We start from the raw sequence: 19,392 nt of genomic DNA, 5'->3' as shown, positions 1-19,392 counted from the left end.
TAGCAGAGCATTAACAATCAATTCACTCTCTATTCTCTTACAGAAGATTATTGGATTGGAGCTTTGGTTCAAAAATTAGAGGTATTTTTAAATGATTCAAAAGATGTTTGGGTCTTTATCGACATATCCCGCCTTGAGCCTTATAATGGAAAACAAATGACTATAATTTTTGACTTCAGACTACATTGAAATTATATTTTTCCATCTTAATAGCTTTATATTTTCACTCGCTTGTATTTTGTCCACCCTAAAAGAAAAAAATGGCATATAATGAAAATGTGTTTGACCTAGGGTTGCAAACATGTTGAATTGTTTATGTATGGTGAAGATATGTTTTGATTTTGTTTTTTTGTTTATTTTATTTAAATTAAAATTTTACCATTACACCTTAAGCTAAATTAGGAGATGATACACAGTAAGTGAATCTAATATTATTCATTGCTCAACATTCAGCATGTGTATTCAGTCTAAAGTGTCATAATCATGTCCTAGCATGAAATTGTAGATTCTCTAAACTTGTAAACAATACTTTTTTGCTCCTTGGTTACAGCACAGAGTCATAACTGCTAAGAACATCTGATAGAGTACGCCAAACAAATCATTCATTATGTATTTATTATATATATTAGGACAGCAAAACAATGACAACAAAAATACTAACAATAAATTGTTAATATTAATAAAATTTTCGTATTTTTCAAAAGGGTGTAATTCCAGGCATTGATTATGACTCCTTTTAAGCAGACATCCAGCTTTTGACTTCCAAAGTGTGCCACCAGAAGTAAGGTGCTAAGGCATGAGAGGACCACTGGAGGGATGCTGTCCATTCACTTAAATAAGAGACATTAGCTGCAGTCCAAAGTCGAGGATGCATCCTAAATGGGCTGCATTTCTCCACCACTGCATCACAGTTCTAGGGTAAAGGATATTTTATATACAGCCAAGAAATGCCGCCAACATTTGGTGCAATTTGAAGAAAGCAGCTGATGTATCCGTCGCAACCTTTGTGTGCTCACAATTCACTGTGCATGTCCAAAAGAGCAAAAAAGTTTGTGGGAAATAAGAAATGGTGCAGAGCTCATATTTAAATGTTTTAAAACGATTTGTAATTGTTTTTGTTAAAAAAAACGATAAAGCATTTAACTTTCAAGCCTGTCCCTTCACATATCACAGAGAAGCCTCGTTGGATTGTTTCACATGTGTGACCAAGAGACTAGTAAGGATCTGTCCTACCTCACCTGCAGCCTACATTTTGGACAGCAGCTAGTAAGTGTTGACGGCTAAGAACAGCTAATAAAATACATCAGACATACACACTTCATTATGTATATATTTTAGAAAAAAAAATATTAGTTTCTTAATAGCATTTTCAAAGAGGTGCAATTTCAGCTTGATTAAGACTCCTCTTAAGCAGGCTACCAGCTTTACCTTCCAAAGCATGCCATTGGAAGTGAGCTGCTGATGCATGAAAGAAACGTTGGAGAGAAGATGTCTGTTCAGGTCCATCAGAGACGTTACTATTTTTCAGCACTGTAGTGACACTAACATGGCACAGTAAAACATCTTTTCAACCTTTCTGTTTAATCTGGTCATGTGACGTATGCTCGTACACAGTTTGTGTATAATTGTATGTAGCAATGGATTTTGTAGATTTTTTTTCTCATAGGAATACAACGTGTTGCAAATGTTTTTTCACCATTGAAATACAATGATTATGTTCAGTAGGAACTGTCTAAAATACAATAGCAATCAGATGTTGATCTGATCTGGTGTCCACTTAGCAACACCATACCAACCACCTGGCAACATCTGGCAGATTATTTATCCCTCAAAAATATTAATTTGTAAAAAAAAAAAAAAAATGTTTGAAGTCTGGTTTTGAAGAGTTATTGTTTATTTCTGTGAAATCTCTGAAATGTATTTGAATGCATAAATCTCATCTCATACTCTGAGCAGTGATATGGCTTCACTCCTGTGTGAATGCACTAGTGTAGCTAGAGATAAAATTCTTCTCATAGTTTGTGCAGTGAAGCGGTTTCTCTCTTGTGTGAACACGCTGGTGTTTTTTTAGATTACTTTGCGAAGTAAAACTCTTCCAACACTCCGAGCAGTGATACGGTTTCTCTCCTGTGTGAATACGCAGGTGTGTTTTGAGATTACTCTGTGTGGTAAAACCCTTCCAACACTCTGAGCAGTGATACGGTTTCTCTCCTGTGTGAATACACTGGTGTATTGTGAGATCACTCTGTTGAGTAAAACTTTTCCCACACTCTGAGCAATGATAAGGTTTCTCGCCTGTGTGAATGCGCTGGTGTATTTTAAGTTTACTCTGTTGAGTAAAACTCTTCCCACAGTCTGAGCAGTGATACGGTTTCTCTCCTGTGTGAATGCGCTGGTGTGTTCTGAGATCACTTTGTTGAATAAAACTTTTCCCACAGTCTGAGCAGTGATGAGGTTTCTCTCCAGTGTGAATGCGCTGGTGTAGCTTGAGACTACTCTGTTGAGTAAAACTCTTCCCACAGTCTGGGCAGTGATACGGTTTCTCTCCTGTGTGAATGCGCTGGTGTGCTTTGAAATTACTCAGTTTATTAAAACTTTTTCCACAGTCTGAACAGTGGAGAGTTTTCTCCTTGCCGGGACTTGGATTCATTTGTCTGAACGATGTAGCAAACAGCATTTGAAGGTCTGGAGATTTTTCTGGATGCATTGTGCTTAGCCTCTTTCTGCAGCTTAAGATTGATCTTTCTAAAATCTCCTGATTGATTGTTCATGTAGATAAACTTCGGCCAGTTAGGAAAGCCAATACTATGTGCATGAGAAGACTTGGAACATCATTTCTGGAAAAGACAAAGAACATAATTAATGTTTAATGGAAAAAAACAAGTCAGTTATCCTTTATTTACAAAATTACTGGGAGACCTTCACATGACCATAACATCTCCTGTACAGAGTTAAAGCTCCTTTATGTTAATCAACTGGCTAACACTAATACACAGTCCTTTTTGTCAAGATTAAGGGCGTGTCTAGACTGCACAGAGACCCGGACCTCAACTTCAGAAGACATAATTGTAAGAATGTACTTATTTTAATATAATATAATATAATATAATATAATATAGTATAATATAACATAATATAATATATATATATAACTAAACAGAGTATTGTGACCAATTCCTGTAGAACATTGTATATGTGTATTTTTGAATTGCCGGGCTTATTTTTGGGACCGCGTCTTTGCCTGTGTCGCCTATTGGAGACATGGCGTTTCTGCACTGTGCCTTTGGGATCTAGCGCCTCCCAGTGGTGTTTAATGTAAGCGCCAGAGACGCCACGGATGGACGCCGCGTCGCCGTTCTTATTAATTTAAAGTTGTCTGTTTTGTACGGTGGCCGAGAAAGCCCAACGCAGTGCAAATTGAAAAGCGCTGCAAAAGCACAAAACACATCCATCAAAATTACAACACAGGCGCAGCAAATAGAAAAACGCGCTGCAACTAGAAAAACGCGCTGCAAATAGAAAAACGCGCTGCAAATAGAACCACAACACAACGGAAGTGAGTCACAACACAACGGAATTTTCCCGGGGGACCTTAAAAGATACTGTACCAGCTAAGCTGCGTCTTCAGTAACGTCTCGGACTTCACTATGTGTACAAAGGACAATAAGTGGCAAACAAGGCGTTTTGTGAAGCAGAACTTTTAATAATATGCACACAACCGTGGTAATCACAGGTAATAAACATAACTTACTTTTCAGAAGCTTGTTTGCCACTTATTGTCCTTTGTATACAGCTGGTACAGCATCTTTTAAGGTCCCCCGGGAAAATTCCGTTGTGTTGTGACTCACTTCCGTTGTGTTGTGGTTCTATTTGCAGCGCGTTTTTCTTTTTGCAGCGCGTTTTTCTATTTGCTGCGCCTGTGTTGTAATTTTGATGGATGTGTTTTGTGCTTTTGCAGCGCTTTTCAATTTGCACTGCGCTGGGCTTTCTCGGCCACCGTAGTTTTGCCATTGAAACCTATGGAGATGGGTGGGGTTACACAGCTTTCTGAAACCGAACAGCAGGGGGCGCCCGACTTGTGGTGGCTTCACTTTTGAGAGACGATATGGAAAAGAGACACAGTCCAGTGCCTGAGGTCTGGTGTTTTTTTATTTATTTATTTATTTTTTTTTTTTATTAATCACATACAAACATATAAACATGCAAAAAGTATGTCAGGAGATAACAGATATCAATACAAAACAAATAAGGGGTCCTTTAGGTCCTTTCAAGTCTTTTAGTCCTTTGGAGTCACATATGTGGAGTACAGTAGCACAGTTCTTTTAGCTTTGAGATTGTTTGAGCATTGCAAAATGTTCATATACTCATCCAACTCACTCTTAAAGACAAGGAATAATGGTCTGTTACCACTGAATTTGCATTTATGGATATGAAATAAACCAAGCAGTAAGAACAGATTGATCATAAAATACTTATCATCAATTGAATTCTCAGAAGTAAATACACCAAAAAAGATATCTTTACATTTAAAGGAAAAATCCTCAATAAAATATATTTGAATAAAATGTAAGAGTTCAGACCAGAACTTGCTGCTATAGATACATTGCCAAAACAAGTGGGTAACATCTTCAGAAGCACTTTTACAAAATGAGCAGTCAGTTTCAATATCAGACTTATATTTTAGAAAAAAAATCTTTACTGGGTAAATTTTATGTAATAATTTCAGCCTAATTTCTCTCACTTTGTTGGAAAGTAAATATTTTAAAGGTAAAGACCACACTTTTCGCCATGGTATACTCTCTACAATACTATTCCAATATGGTATAACATAAGGAATTGTAGCAATATCTTTCTGGAATAATGCTCTTATCTGCTTATTGTTTCGTGGCTGTTTAGCTGAAAAACATACACTCCCAACATAAGTATCCAGCAAATCAAGTGACTGAGGAAATGGCCAAGGAAAGTCTACACCTCTCAGCAGTAAAGTTGCACCAACTGGTATAGCGTTTATCACAGTACAGTATTCTTTAACTGGGATATCAATTTTGTATTTATTAATTAGGTCAGTATAACTGTATGGCCTACCATTTGAGTCAAGAATTTGACCAACTAAATTTAGATTATTCCTAAACCAATTTTCGTAGAAGAGCGATTTGTTTTTGTAGAGAATATTTTTATTATTCCAAATGTAGTATCTGTGAGGAGAAAAATTATGCTTGTACAGGAGACACCAAGCCAAAAGCATTTGTCTATGGAAATTTGAGATTTTTATGGGGATCTTTTGTACATCATAGTTACACATTAATACAAACTTTAGTCCACCAATTTTTGAGAACACAGTATTTGGGATAATATTCCAGAGAGAAGAAGGATTATTTATAAAAATTTTTAGCCAATTAATTTTAAACGTATTGTTTAAAGTTGTAAAATCAAGAAAATCAAATCCGCCACACTGTCTTGTATTCATTAATACAGATTTTTTAATTAAATGTATTTTATTTTTCCAAACAAAGTTAAACAACATGACATCAATTTTTTTTAGCATCTTTTTATCTACGTCCAGAGCGAGAGCAGCATAGGTTAACCGAGATATCCCTTCTGCCTTAGAGAGTAAAATTCTTCCTTTAATTGTTAAATCTCTTTGTAACCATGCATTGAGTCTCTTTTGTGTTTTTTCAACAAGTGGAGTAAAATTCAACTGACACCTACTTTTCTGATCCTTAATTATTTTAATTCCTAAATAGGTAACTTGATCCCTAACTGGAATACCACAGATGATGTCGGCAGTACAGTCTTTTATAGCCATTAACTCGCATTTTTTAAAATTTAGGCAAAGACCAGAAGCCATAGAGAAATTATCAATCAGTTCAAGAGCAAGGGGAATTTGAGAGGCATCCTTAAGGAAAAGTGTTGTGTCATCAGCCAGTTGGCTTATGATAATATTTCTATCTCCTATATTTATTCCTTTTAATAAACTCCTGGATATATAAAGAGTAAGAAATTGGGAAGCAATTAAAAATAAATAAGGCGAGATTGGACAACCTTGTTTAATCCCACGTGCCACCATAAATCTTGGGGATGTACCAAATTGTAGTTTAACTGAACTACTATTATTTTTGTATAAGGTTTTCACAGTTTTACAAAAATATTCTCCAAAACCAAGCTTGGAGAGAGCTTTAAGAATGAAGCCATGTTCTAGTACATCAAAAGCTTTATAGAAGTCAAGGAACAACAAAAAACTATTATCATTTACAAAATCATTGTAATCCAACAGATCTAAAACCAGTCTGATATTATTTGTAATATGTCTTTTACTCATAAAACCTGATTGGGATTCGTCTATTACAGAATCCAAAACCTCTTTGATCCTTCCAGCGAAAATAAGAGCCAAGATTTTATAATCATTATTAAGGAGTGTAATTGGTCGCCAGTTTTCTAAACAATCCTTATCTTTCCCAGGTTTTGGAACTAAAGTGATTATCCCTTGTGTCATAGTTGACGGTAACTCCTCTTTCTCTATGCTTTCTGTAAAAACCTTAAGCAAAAAGGGAGACAGTTGCTCAGCAAACATTTTATAGATTTCTGAGGTAAGGCCATCACACCCAGGACTTTTATTATACTTTAACATTTTGATGGCCTTTAGCACTTCCTCTTGGGAAATGCTGTAATCACATGCATTCCTATCATTCAGCGAGATAGTTTTATGGTCGTTGATTGAGTCTAGAAATGAGCTGGCTGCGATTTCATTGAACTCCGATGTATACAAGTTTGCATAAAAATGTGTGCAATAGGATGCTATTTCCTTGGGATTACTGATTATTTTACCATTCATCCCAAGTTTATTAATGGAAGCATTTAAAGCATTTGTTTTCTCTAATCTAAAGAAGAAAGCTGAGTTAGTTTCCCCTTCCTCCAGCCATTTTTGCCTAGAACGAACATAAGCTCCTTTGGCTTTTAACTTGTACATATCATCTAATTTGTTTTGTAATTCCATATACTCACATTTCTCCCTTTCTGTTAAGAGTTCCTTTTGTGTTAATGAATCTATTTGAGAGATTATCTTTTCTTCATTTGCTCTATTGTTTTTAGCCAAAGCACTTCCAAAATTCCTTAAGAACTTTCCCATCTCATATTTTAGAAGCTCCCAGTTTTTACCATAAATCATTTGTGTCTCTGCCCTTTGCCAATAGACCTTAATTAATACACTAATTTGCTGCTTCACTTTCTCATAATTTAGAATAGAACTATTTAGTTTCCAAAGTAGAGCCTTTGTAAGCCCCAAAGAACATCCTGGTGTCAAGGTTAGCGATAGATAAATTCCCCTGTGATCTGTAAAAGGACTACTGGTAATATTCACAACAATATCATTATTTTTTACATTTTTAGAAAGTAACCAATAATCAATCCTAGACTTCCTAGAACAGTTCTTATTGCACCAAGTGTATTGAAGCTTGTCTGGGAATTTCTCTCTCCAAATGTCAATTAAATCAAATTTGTCGATAAAACACTTTAGTAACGGGTTCAGAGGCATAGACTTTCCTGGTGGGCTTCTGTCAATCACATTATTCATCGGAATATTAAAATCCCCCCCAATAATAAGGAGAGCATCTGGGTATTTTGAAAGTAAGTGTGAGATTTTACTATCCAATTTATTAAACAGAATATTATTTTCAGCCTGGGCATTGTATCCATATATGTTAACCAATATTAAGAAAGATTTTTCAAGTGTGATTACCATTATCAAAAAGTGCCCAACAGAATCTATGTCAGTTTCCAAAATACTTCCATTAAATTTATTCTTAAAGATCCCCACCCCGGCTGACCGCTCTGACCCATGTGCTAACCAAATATCATTTCCCCACTGTGATCTCCAAAAACCTTTATCATTAGAAACTGAGTGACTTTCTTGAACAAAACAAAAATCCGTCTTGAATTTCTTTGCAAACAAAAAAATTGCCTTTCTTTTCACATTGTTTTTGAGACCCCTAACATTAAGAGAAAACAAGGATAACGACATACACACTGAAAACTATCAACGTGCTATGTAGAACAGTTTAACCTTTTCTTAACAACGTTTGGAGACTAAAGTTTACGAAACTTAACAAGGAAGCTTCAAACCATTTCCTAATCACAGATAGTGATTTATTTTTTTCTTTTTTTTTTTTTAAATTAATTTTAGAATGTAAAAACGTTTTCAGGATTGAAGATATATAGCCAATTTTAACCCATGCAAGAGAGATATTGAAAGGGATATATTTAAAGGAGTGTACTTATTCCCTTTTAATTTGAGTGTCTTTTGTTTAGTATATATAACAAGTGATTATTGTTAACAATTGACACGTCACTTTCATACCCTTTTTTTTTCATTTATCAAATCAAGATGACCCATATAAAGGAAAGTACATTCTTACAAAATCCCACAATGAAAAAGGAGGCTATATCCAGCCTACCATCTTCTCATATATCCACAACTTTTTTGCCATCCACGTAAGCAAAGGGACCTCTAAAACCTGCCTTTTTCCCTTCTTTTCTCGCTTTCTCAATCAGTGGCCAAAGCTTGTTCCGGGCATCTTTTGCACTCTGTGACAGATCTTCAAAAATTCTTATTTTCTTGTCTTTGAGGAAGGCTGAGGACCTCGCATCCCGCCAAATTCTGTCCCTCACAGAACGAGACAGAAACTGCACAATGATGCGGCGACACGACTGTAGATCATTGGACCGGGGGCCCAGTCTGTGAGCAATGTCCACAGAGAGAGGCAGCTGTTCAGCTATGTCGGGGGAGACTTTGCTGAACACATCGATGAGAATTTTCTTGACGTTTTCCCCATGTTGCTCCTTAATCCCAGCAACGCGTAGATTCCATCTCCTCTTATACTCATCCAAATCCTCAACTTTAGCACAAAGCTCTTTATTTTCTTTCTCCTGCATTTCCACTTTTCTTTTCAGCGTTTGGACCGTGGTAGACACCTCATCCACTTGTTTCCCCAAGAATTCAAGAGTCTCTACTATACTTCTAATGGAAGCCGTATTTTCTTTGACCGTCGTCTCGAGAGACTGCAGTCGACTGAGGGACTCGATTTGCATTTTTTCAATTCTCTCCATTACCGTGAGCAGATGAGAGTTTGGGATGGATTCTGCCAACTTGGCTGTCTCTCCTTTTTTTGACTTCTTTGCTGCATGCTTCGGAGTTTCTGGCGTAAGAGGTGTTTCCATCGGTTCTGTTTCACTGTTATCAAGAGCAGTGACTAAGGATTTTCTGGCATAAGAGTGCATTACTTCACGAATGTTTTCCTCCGACATGTTTTTTTTTTTCTTTTTTCTTTTCCTCCTCTTCAGCACACGAAGAGTGGGATCAAGAGCCCTGGTAACTTTTTCCGCTGAAGTTAAAACTAATTAAAGTGCATTAGGTAGCGAGTAAACCCATTCCTCTGTGGCAGCAGGATTACCAGCTCAAGAACGGAAAGCTCTTCAACATTAAAGTTGCATTGTAAGTTCGGTTTGAAGCTTTACCTTGCAGAGCTACACCAACACGATGCACCTACAGCAGCGCCATCTTGGCTCCCCCCTAGGTCTGGTGTAAAGTGTCCACAATCAGTGATGGGTTGGAGAGTCATGTTTTCTGCTGTTGTTGGTCCACTTTGTTATATCAAGTTCAAAGTCAGTGCAGTGTTTTTTCCAGAAAATCTTACAGCACTTAATGCTTCTCTCTGCTGACAACTTTTATAGAGATGCAGATTTCATTTTCCAGCAGGACTTGGCACACTGCCAAAAGTACTAATTGGTCTTATATAATAATCTAATTTTATGAGACACTGACTTTTGGGGTTTTATTGTCTGTAAGCCATAATCTTCAACAATGATTATGAAATAAACGCTTAAAATAGATCACTCTGTGTGATACATCTATAAAGTTTATAGGAGTCTATAGGATATATGGAGTCTACATGAGCTTCACATTTTGAACTGAATTACTGAAATAAAGTAACTTTTCATTTAATATATATATTTTTTGAGATGTACATAGGATATCAAACAAAATATAAGCTATTTATAAACAACAATAATAAGAAAAGACATATCCCTTAAAATGCAAATACTGTACGCGGGGCTAATGAAACAAGATCACTAATAGAGTGGGCTTTAAAAATAAGCTTTATTGGGCTTTTTAATAGGAAGAACGGCAGCTCCCGGTCTACTGTACTTGTTTTACAACACAGTTTTTTCTCCACCAGTATGGCGGACGCGTTAATCTATTGTAGTAACGAGCCAAATCGGCCAAAGCTGCGGAAATGTATAAGATAGATAGAAGTGTGATAGATTAGTGACCTAAACCGTATCTACACAGACATCCGTTTCACTCAGATCCAGACTGTTGATTAAAGCTAATTAGAAGATCATCCGCTCCTGGATGGAGCTGCTTCTGTGAATGTTGCTTTTATTGATGTAGATGCAGTGTATGTGTATTAAGGAGTAAATGTAAAACAGTATGATGAGCTGAACTTCTCCCTCACCTTTTATAGTTATAGTTCAGCTGATCCTGTTCCTCCAGTACAGCAGTCTGAGCACTGAAGAAAGACCACAGGAACTCCAGCTAGTTACTGCCATAGACATGTATACAAATACAGTTACAGCTATGGCGTTACAGCTGGCAGCAAGCTGTCAAAATAAAAGTTCTGCAGCGCTGCATGATTTAAACAGGGAACCCGATCTGGACAAACCCTAAATTACTATATTTTTATGTCGAATTTGCGAGAAATGTTGTCCATAGTTTATAGAATAAAACAACAATGTTCATTCTACTCAACCATATACCTATAGATAGCAAAATCAGAGAAACTGATTCAGAAACTAAAGTGGTCGCTTAATTTATATATTATATATATATATATATATATATATATATATATATATATATATATATATATATATATATATATATATATATATATATAAATACACAATGATGGCTATTTTTATGTATAAATGAAGGTAGATGTCTGGAGGCTTCTACATGTGAGAAGAGTTAACGTTATTAACTAGAGAGTGTGTCTGCCGCTCAACAGATTGTTGCTGTGGAAATGTGTAATTGTTAAGGTGTTGCTATGGTACAGCTGTTGGTTGCAAAAGGTTTTTATATACAGTATAGGAATTGGCTGCCATTGTGGCTATTTTTTACCTGCTAATGCTAAGGCATTGCTATACAGTAAAAAAAAGTCCTACAGCCACTCAGCAGTGTCGCTGTGGTATGTATGTTCACTTATAAGGTGTTGCTTAGTTGCTATGATACAGCTGTTGGTTGTTGCTAAGGTGTTGCTGTAAAGTATAGGAGTGCAATTACCACTCAGCAGTGTTACTGTGATATGTGTTCATTGAAAAGGTGTTGATACAATTTAGTTGTTGGTTGCTAAGGGGTTGCTTAGCAGTTGCTAAATTATTGCCATGGTATGGATATTAGTTGCTGTAGTGTTAGGTTATAGGTTTTGGTTTCTTAGTGTAGGTGCAGGAAAAAAAGCTGGTAGCCTAAAGATCTCAGGGTTTATAGTAAAGGAATTACACATTTCAGGGCCTGAAGGACTCAATCCCATGTTTGGGCATGTCCAATTGGGATTGAAAAAGGACTAGATTTAAAAAAAGTGATTTAAAAAATGTACTGATTTTTTTTTTTATTCACACAACTCAATGTTATTAGCAATTATTAACAGCATAAAAAACTGAAACTAGAATACACAGAAGTGTTCAATTTTATTTTAATCATTCCAACTTATTTAGCCTCAGGATTCCTTGTATTCAAATAAACATAATTTGAGTTTGTCTCGTGCTCATAAATAATACATCTTTTGAGAACTCAAATAAAGGAGCCACGCAGATGAACATACACACATACATACACACACACATACATACACCTACACACATCTCAAGTTCTGTTCTCCAGAAGGGCTTGGAAGTCAGGTGAACAAACCAGTTTGTGTTTAACGTGGCCCAGTACAGACATATCTCCTCTTCTGCCCTCTGTTCCAACTGACACCAACTCCTACAGGGCAAGAGAGAATAATTAACAACAACAACAACAACAACAAAAAACAGAAATGACCTCACAGTTTAGCAGCTTAAAGATGAGAGGAGGAGAGGAGAGTTTTAGCCTAGAATGCTGCTCTAACCAAAGGAATTCATGAAGTCGAGTTCTGGTCTGCGATAAACATTTCAGCCAGAAGGGGGCAACAGTAGACAAGTAAACAAATTGATATGCTTAATTTACCCAGAACCTGGACTTCTACGAGTTATGGTTTATTAACTAATTTACTAATAAAAAGTGGATGTTTTTTATGCGACAGAACAAAAACACTTGCTCTAAGGAAATACAGGGGCCAGAGGCTCACAACTTTGATTTGTAGGTCAAGCAATTCTGAGTCCCCTAATCTGTGACCCCATAAAGAGAATGAAGTGAATGGCCTATTAATTGTAATCATCCTGTGGCTGTGTCTGTTTGCATCACAGCTTACCCGCTCACAGCCAACCAAAGCCACTGGCCATGTCTATTAGCATTCCAGCTTTAGCACTGCAGCCAACCTGCTCAAATCCAGCCAACTTTTTGACATAACAAGTCAGAACAAATGAAGGCTGACCACTCGGATCATTTTTCTACTGTGTCTATATGGAGAAGACTACCGAAATTTCTTCTGTACTTTTTTTTTTAAATTGCGACATTTGATAAAATTCTAAAGAAGTGGTTGCAATAATTTTGCAGTGGTGAGCGAGCACTGCAAAAATTATTTAGCGAAAACATTGTATTGTGTTTCGTTGGCTTGCTTGCTGCATGGTTAGAAATGTTCAGTGTTCTATGAATCAATTGTAGTTTTGTCATTTTTGTAAGTAAGGATTAGCATTAGGCTATTTATGCAGTGATGAAAAAAGTGGTAAACAAAAGGAAAATATGGAAAAAAACATGTTTGATATTCAGAATTGGTTTAAAGACCCAAAAAGTGCATTTTAGTGCATACCTAATTAGAATCCTAATCTATCATGTTTCACATTGATATTGGCATATTCAACTGTGTTATCACAGTATTTGTGCACCCCTCGTTTAAGCAATAATACACGAGAGGGAGTGCTATAACGTGTAATCAGCACAGAAATGCCAATAATACACGTTATAGCACCAACTTTTTGTTACCTGTATGTGGTGGAGTAATACAGGGAGAGCTTCGGTTACAGTGCATTACCGGCTGACAATGGCACTCACAGAACGCCTCTTAGCCAATCACATTCAGGGTCAGGACTAACTGTGTTATAATAAATAATATACATAGGCCCACACATCTACAGTTTTTCCTCATAATAACATTACTGCCATAGTTAACATCAGATTCAAAGGCCCCAAAAAAGAGCCCTTTGGGACATCACAAGTTAATAATAAAAAAAAAATAATAATAATTTATGTATTAAACTTGCTAAAGAAACGTATACCTAGGGTTTGACAGGTTCTTGTCCCAGTTGAGACGGTCTAAAAGCTCTCCACACATGAATAAATATTTCTTTCTTTCTTACCTCTATATAAATGGTCTATGAATAGTATGTGATGGTGTTTTTCGAATAGTGTGTGTGATGGTGGTGACTGAAAAAGACCTGAAGGAAAGAGCAGGAGGTCCCCAGAGCCACATCCAGCGTAACATTCCCCAAGATGAGCTGCACTCTGCCCGATTTCCTCACCAGCATCTTGCCCACCAAACCCTCCTGCAGGTGCTTCAGGTTGCAGACATTCTCCTCCTCAGTCTCCTCCTGCTGCTCCAGGGATTCACCAAAAATTAGATATGTGAGAACTTGCCTCGAAAATCTGTATTTAACCTTCAAATAAATCTGTGCACAGTGTAAGGTTGTGCCATTTCACATAACGTGAGACTAAATAATCTATAGTATACAGGATAAACAAATGTACATCCACAACACTCTGTACTGTGTTTTATAAAACATTTACACCCCCCCACACACACACCTGGTCTTCAGTTTTTTGCAACATGGACTGCCCGTCCTCCGACTGCACAGCTGTTTTTGTTGGTCTGACATCACTGGTAGGCGGTTGACCTGGCAGTGAATCAGGCAGTTGCATAAAGAGCAGCTCCTCCTCTTTGCACTGACTCCATGTTTCAAGCAGGTCGGGCAGCGAATCAGGCTCAGATATGACGGGTGGCTTTAACATGGGTTCTGGCTTCTTCATCTCAGGGACGTCAAGAGGTTCTTGTTTAACTGAGCAGGAAGAATGAAAGGAATAAAGAAGATCCTTTTATAATTCACTATTCATAAACTACTACTACACATTTTTCAGTATCCAATAAGAATTATTTAGTAACCACCATCAATTATTCAGTATCCATGGTAATTCTTCTAATATCCACTGTCAATTATCCAATACCTTCTATGAATTATCCAGTATTTACTATAAATCACACCATATCCACCATGAATCATTCACCAACTACTACAACTTATTCAGTATACAGTTTGAATTATACAGTGATATCTATATAGATTTAGCATCCACTATAAAATGTTTCAGTATGAATTGGTCAAATACATATTCAGTGTCTACTATGCATTATTTAGTATCTATTTTGAATTGTTTAGTATCCATTACAAACTATTCTGTATCTACTGTGAATTATTTTAGTATAACAAATTTAATAAGAATATTTTGTATCCACTCTGTGTTATTCCATATCAGAATTTACTTTACATATGGCACATACAGATGTTTACAATAAATTTCAATCAATGCAGAACAGCCTGGTCATTATTACAAGAGAAACTAAAGGAAAAATTAAATCACACACCATGTTCATTCACTCACACTGCTTGTCATTATTCACAGCCTTTATAACACATCACAAACCTGTAACAGCGGCACCAGAGCTTTCAGTGTTCATTGGTTCAGCATCTCCAGAGCTGCTCTCCATTTTAAGGCCCGTCTTGGTGTCCTCCTCAAACTCCTCCTTAAAGACCCAGCCGGACACAGCCAGGGGCAGCTGCACAGGACAGTTCCTCGCTTCGCTTCGCATATGGGGATCATCCAGAAACTGCAGCACATGCATGTGCACACACAAATTTGTGAGTATCTGGCTATTAATATTGTTTTAGATATTAATACTATAATAATTATCATAACTGTTGTTCAGTTTATTTAATTACAGTCCAATTTCTATATTTCATTTTATCTTTTTTATTTTCACTTTATCTGTAATTATGCTTAGATTTATGTTTTTTGTTTCAAAGGCATGACTGGGATGAAACTTAGTGCTTTCTTATTATTTCCAATAATACCAGCACCTTTAGTAACATCCAATCAACCACTTCACATCTATGTATGTCTATTAGAGGTGCGCCATATCGTATTGTACACAATAATACTCATAATTAAAAATAAAACAATTTTGTCCGAGCAGTATTCTGTCTAGAAGCTGTCTGTTTTTTATTTGTATCTGTTTTTCTAAAATTTTTCTTAATATTAATTAAATAATGGGGGGCCCTCATATACAATTGTTAAAAAACCAAAGTATGCAGACTACAGACAAAAACTGTGCCATTTGATTCAGGACTAGACTTAGAAAAAAGTCTACATGTATTCATGTCAGTTTGACTAGTTTTTTCAAAACTTTAGCGTATTTTGAAAAGGTCAAAAGGTCATCTGGAAAAACAAAAAATGTGTGAACTTTCCAATTGAACACTCCTGATAAACAATGACAACATGTGGAAAACCTTTGGCACATTCTAACGAATATGAATGAATATTCTACAAACCTCAACAGATTTGTATATATAAAATTAAGCACTGATTATGTTTTAAGGACTCTGATAAACAATGATAACAGATGAAAGCCTTTTGACCATCTCCAAAATGTGACAGTGTGTCCCAAATTGTATTAGACCTTCTGAAACATCACCAACCTTTACTCTAGTAGGCATCATTGTGCCAGTTTGTGCTTAAACTTAGACTGCCGCTTTTGGCTATATTTTGTTTTATTTTTGTTACAATATTATTATTTTATAAAACGTTTCTGGCCTTTAGAAATTATGAAGACAAATAACTTTTAAAAACATTATCCTTTTAATCACATTTCAGTCTGGACTGCCATTGCTAGATATTTAATTATTTCCCTTTTTGGAATTCATGCCCCATAAGCACACTTACGTTGTCTCTTTCCAGTTTGCGCAGAATCTCTTTGGTCTCCTCCTCAGTCTCCCTCTTCTCCTTCTTAATGTTGATGATGGGGGAGGGGCCAGTGTTGGGCGTTTCTCTTGCATCATCATATACACCTAACAAAGAAACAAAAAGTCAGAAAGCAAGAAAAATGCATGATTCTCTTTTACTGCTGAGAACTACTGGTACTACATAAAGTACACATTCGTGCTTCTTTATTTTTCTTTATTTTTAATGGTCAAATGGTTAAATGGCTGACCTTGTATAGTTAGCATAAAAATGAGTATTTAATTTGGCCCAGCCTGTTTATTAATACTAGTTTAAAGCAGTATTATTCTCCTGGGTTTCCCCTACAGTTGTGAAGTGTAATTCACTTCTATTTCATTGCAGTAAATACAAACTGAGTTTTGTGCTCCCACTCATGAACAGGCTGTACATATGCATTTGTTAATAAGCTGAGAGATACACTGTTGGCATCAGAAGTGATAGAAGCATGTGGAAATAGATGGTAGAGTAATACTAAATTTTTTGTGGTTCTTGTCATTGCATTTCCCCCTGACCTGTATTTTATCATACCTCTCCTCTTGGCCATCATTTCCGCAGGGCCCTGCTCAAAGATAGAGTGGGACTGAATGACCTCTGGGCGACCCCGACCTCTGCCACGCCCGTCTCGCTGCCGCCCTCGATCCGCATCTTTCCTTTCTCTCCTGGGTCCCTCATCAGCTTTCAATCTGCAACAAAACAGCACAGCTACTGTAAAGTAAGGCCAGCTAAGGGTCATTATATTACACTGGAAAAGACATTTGATTGCAATACACTCATGTAAAAACTTACTCTTCTTTACTTTTACGACCAATGATGTTAGGTGTGAATGTTTTCTGTGGGGCAGAACAAGAGAGAGAGCACAGTTGCTTAATACACTGACACTGTTTTTTTTTTTTTTTACCAGTGAAAACAATGCAATCTGGTGTACCTTTTTTACACCTCCCAGTGTGAGGTCTCTTGAGCGCATGGTGGGGAGACGACCGGGAGAGAGAGCAGCAGGCAGCCTGCGGCCAAGCACTGAACCTCTGCCACCACCTCCAGGCTGAGGGGTACGGGGTGGTCCAGAATCACCAGAGCCTGGTGTGGCCATTTTCACACTATAATTACATGCAAAATTTGACATTTAATCATTGCTGTGAATTGTTTAGTGCTTTGCATTACATAGTCAGTACGACAACTATTGTTAATATGGTGTTACATGCTGTGTAAAGTACTGCAGATTCATACTAATATTCCATAATATTCCATAATGGTTACTGATTAGTAAATAAAACAGTACACATACAGCTCATCACTGCTGTCCAATGAAAACCTCCATTTCTGTCTGTTTTATGTTTTGTGAATGACTTGAATCCTGTGGATGCTCTCTACACTGTGTAAATAATTATTGATGAATGGACCAATAGAAATGATCTATTAATGTGGAATGAACTCTTATTTTGCATTGAATTCCATGGAAATTATGAAAATTTTTGCCTTTTGCTGTAAAGTCACAGTTTTGGAGGAACTTGTTTTTTAGCGGACAGCGACAATATTCACACAGGATTACAATCAGGTCACTATTACTGCTGTCAGTGTATATATATTCTCAAGTTACTACAGTCATGCTGGAAAACACATTATATATTTATATTGGCTAAACATAAGACACATATACATATTCATGCTATATTAAAATTACTTTAAAGTTATTACTGTCAAACTGTAGATTCATACTGGATTAACAGTATGGATTATCTATACACTTAAAAACTACAAATTCAAGATAATTACATACTGGATCAGAACCTGTTAATTTTCATTGTGATTAATGTCAAACTTCATAACCCACAAACTGCATATTCAAACTGGCAAAATACACTAAATACACACTAGTTTTAACTACTTAAAATACCCAATATCAATAAGCACAAAATCACCACCATTCCATTTTTTTCATTATTATTATTTTTTTGGCTTTGCTATTGTAAGTCCCTTATTTGTGCCTTTTATTTAAAATATTTCCTGACAGCAGTAAGACGCCACCAAATTAACTGTGCAGACCTCGCTGTTTACACTGTTTTCTCACAGGGACTTTATGTAACCGTTCTGCTACAGGTAACTTAAAAGTGCTGAGCGGCTGCAGTTCCCTCCCTCACTGTAAACACATGGCAACACATGGCTAAACTGCCGGCCGCTCAGCCGCTGAACAGGGAGCCGGCGGGCTAGTTTAGCTCATAATTTACTGCCACTGAAGAAAACGACGAGGTATTTACCTGCGAGCTGCCTGCTGTCCTACCTGAGCTCCTCAGAGTTTCCAAATTAAACCAATAAAAATAAATCTCACGAGACACAAGTTAGAATAGGGCGGAGTTTTAGTAACGACACGAAAGAGGAAGTGACGGAAAACATGTCGGTGCGCTCAAATCGGCATTACCCCTACTCCCTGTTCCCTACTCCCTACTACATACTGCCTACTCTCTAGTCCTTTTTCCTGCTGCCTGTTCCCTACTGACTACTCCCTGTTCCCTACTCTCTACCTCCTGTTTCTTCTTGTTGACTACTCCCTACTGCTTGTTTCCAATTCCAATAGTGCCTCCCTACTGCCTAGTCTCTGTTCCTATCTACTTGTTGGCTACTCCCTGTTCCCTACTCTTTACTCCCTAATGCCTATTTCATACTCCCTATTCCCTACTTCCTATTCTCTACTCCTTAATGCCTACTTCTGTTCCTCACTGTCTACTATGCCTACTCCCCACAAACTGTTCCCTACTCCCTGTTTCCTCTCGCTACTCCCTTTTCCACTAGTCCTTACTCCCTACGTTTTATCAGAAGCATTTTTCAGTTGTGACTATTTTCTGCACATTTTCAATTTCCCCAGTTATATAAAAAATACGGTAAATGGAGCGCATGTGTTAATAAATGGTGGTGAATGAAGCTAAATGGCTTATAATAGTGTCTACTACTTACTACCAGTATATTCTTACTGTTTGTAAAGTATATTACAGTATTTTGCTAAAATTAAGCAAAACATTTTTCTACAACAAATGTTTTTGGTAAACAGAGACACTAGCAATACTGCTACTGTGTGATGACTTGTCTGTGAGCTGACGCTGAAGTAACCGCGTACTGGAGCTTTAAAATTATGTGAAACATTTAATATGGTTCCGTGTTGA

The 19,392-nt window shown here is 36.8% G+C and overlaps 1 protein-coding gene across 1 annotated transcript; it reads right to left on the bottom strand.

Annotated features, from left to right (window-relative positions):
* Window positions 1-11,730: 11,730 nt before the first annotated feature.
* Window positions 11,731-18,621, bottom strand: polr3d (polymerase (RNA) III (DNA directed) polypeptide D). The gene is made up of 9 exons (XM_007251051.4): window positions 18,493-18,621; window positions 17,166-17,334; window positions 17,027-17,070; window positions 16,769-16,923; window positions 16,184-16,308; window positions 14,888-15,071; window positions 13,994-14,244; window positions 13,627-13,782; window positions 11,731-12,034 (listed from the first exon to the last, which is right to left on the bottom strand). The coding sequence occupies exons 2-9, from the start codon at window positions 17,325-17,327 to the stop codon at window positions 11,918-11,920; spliced, it is 1,194 nt and encodes a 397-aa protein (XP_007251113.3). The 5' UTR covers window positions 17,328-17,334; window positions 18,493-18,621; the 3' UTR covers window positions 11,731-11,917.
* Between the last annotated feature and the right edge of the window lie 771 nt (window positions 18,622-19,392).

Source organism: Astyanax mexicanus, chromosome 19, assembly GCF_023375975.1.
Source record: "Astyanax mexicanus isolate ESR-SI-001 chromosome 19, AstMex3_surface, whole genome shotgun sequence".
NCBI classification, from domain to species: domain Eukaryota; kingdom Metazoa; phylum Chordata; class Actinopteri; order Characiformes; family Acestrorhamphidae; genus Astyanax; species Astyanax mexicanus.
This window is presented reverse-complemented; position numbering and strand designations above follow the sequence as displayed.

What these genes read in the sequence shown, in the direction of transcription:
- polr3d (XM_007251051.4), bottom strand. Translation starts at nt 17,327, where the DNA reads ATGGCCACACCAGGCTCTGGTGATTCTGGACCACCCCGTACCCCTCAG. An exon ending in AATGATGGCCAAGAGGAGAG is followed by an intron (nt 16,309 to 16,768) that starts GTATGATAAAAT and finishes TTTCTTTGTTAG; the next exon opens with GTGTATATGATGATGCAAGA. An exon ending in TGCAAAAAACTGAAGACCAG is followed by an intron (nt 13,783 to 13,993) that starts GTGTGTGTGTGG and finishes TCCCTGGAGCAG; the next exon opens with CAGGAGGAGACTGAGGAGGA.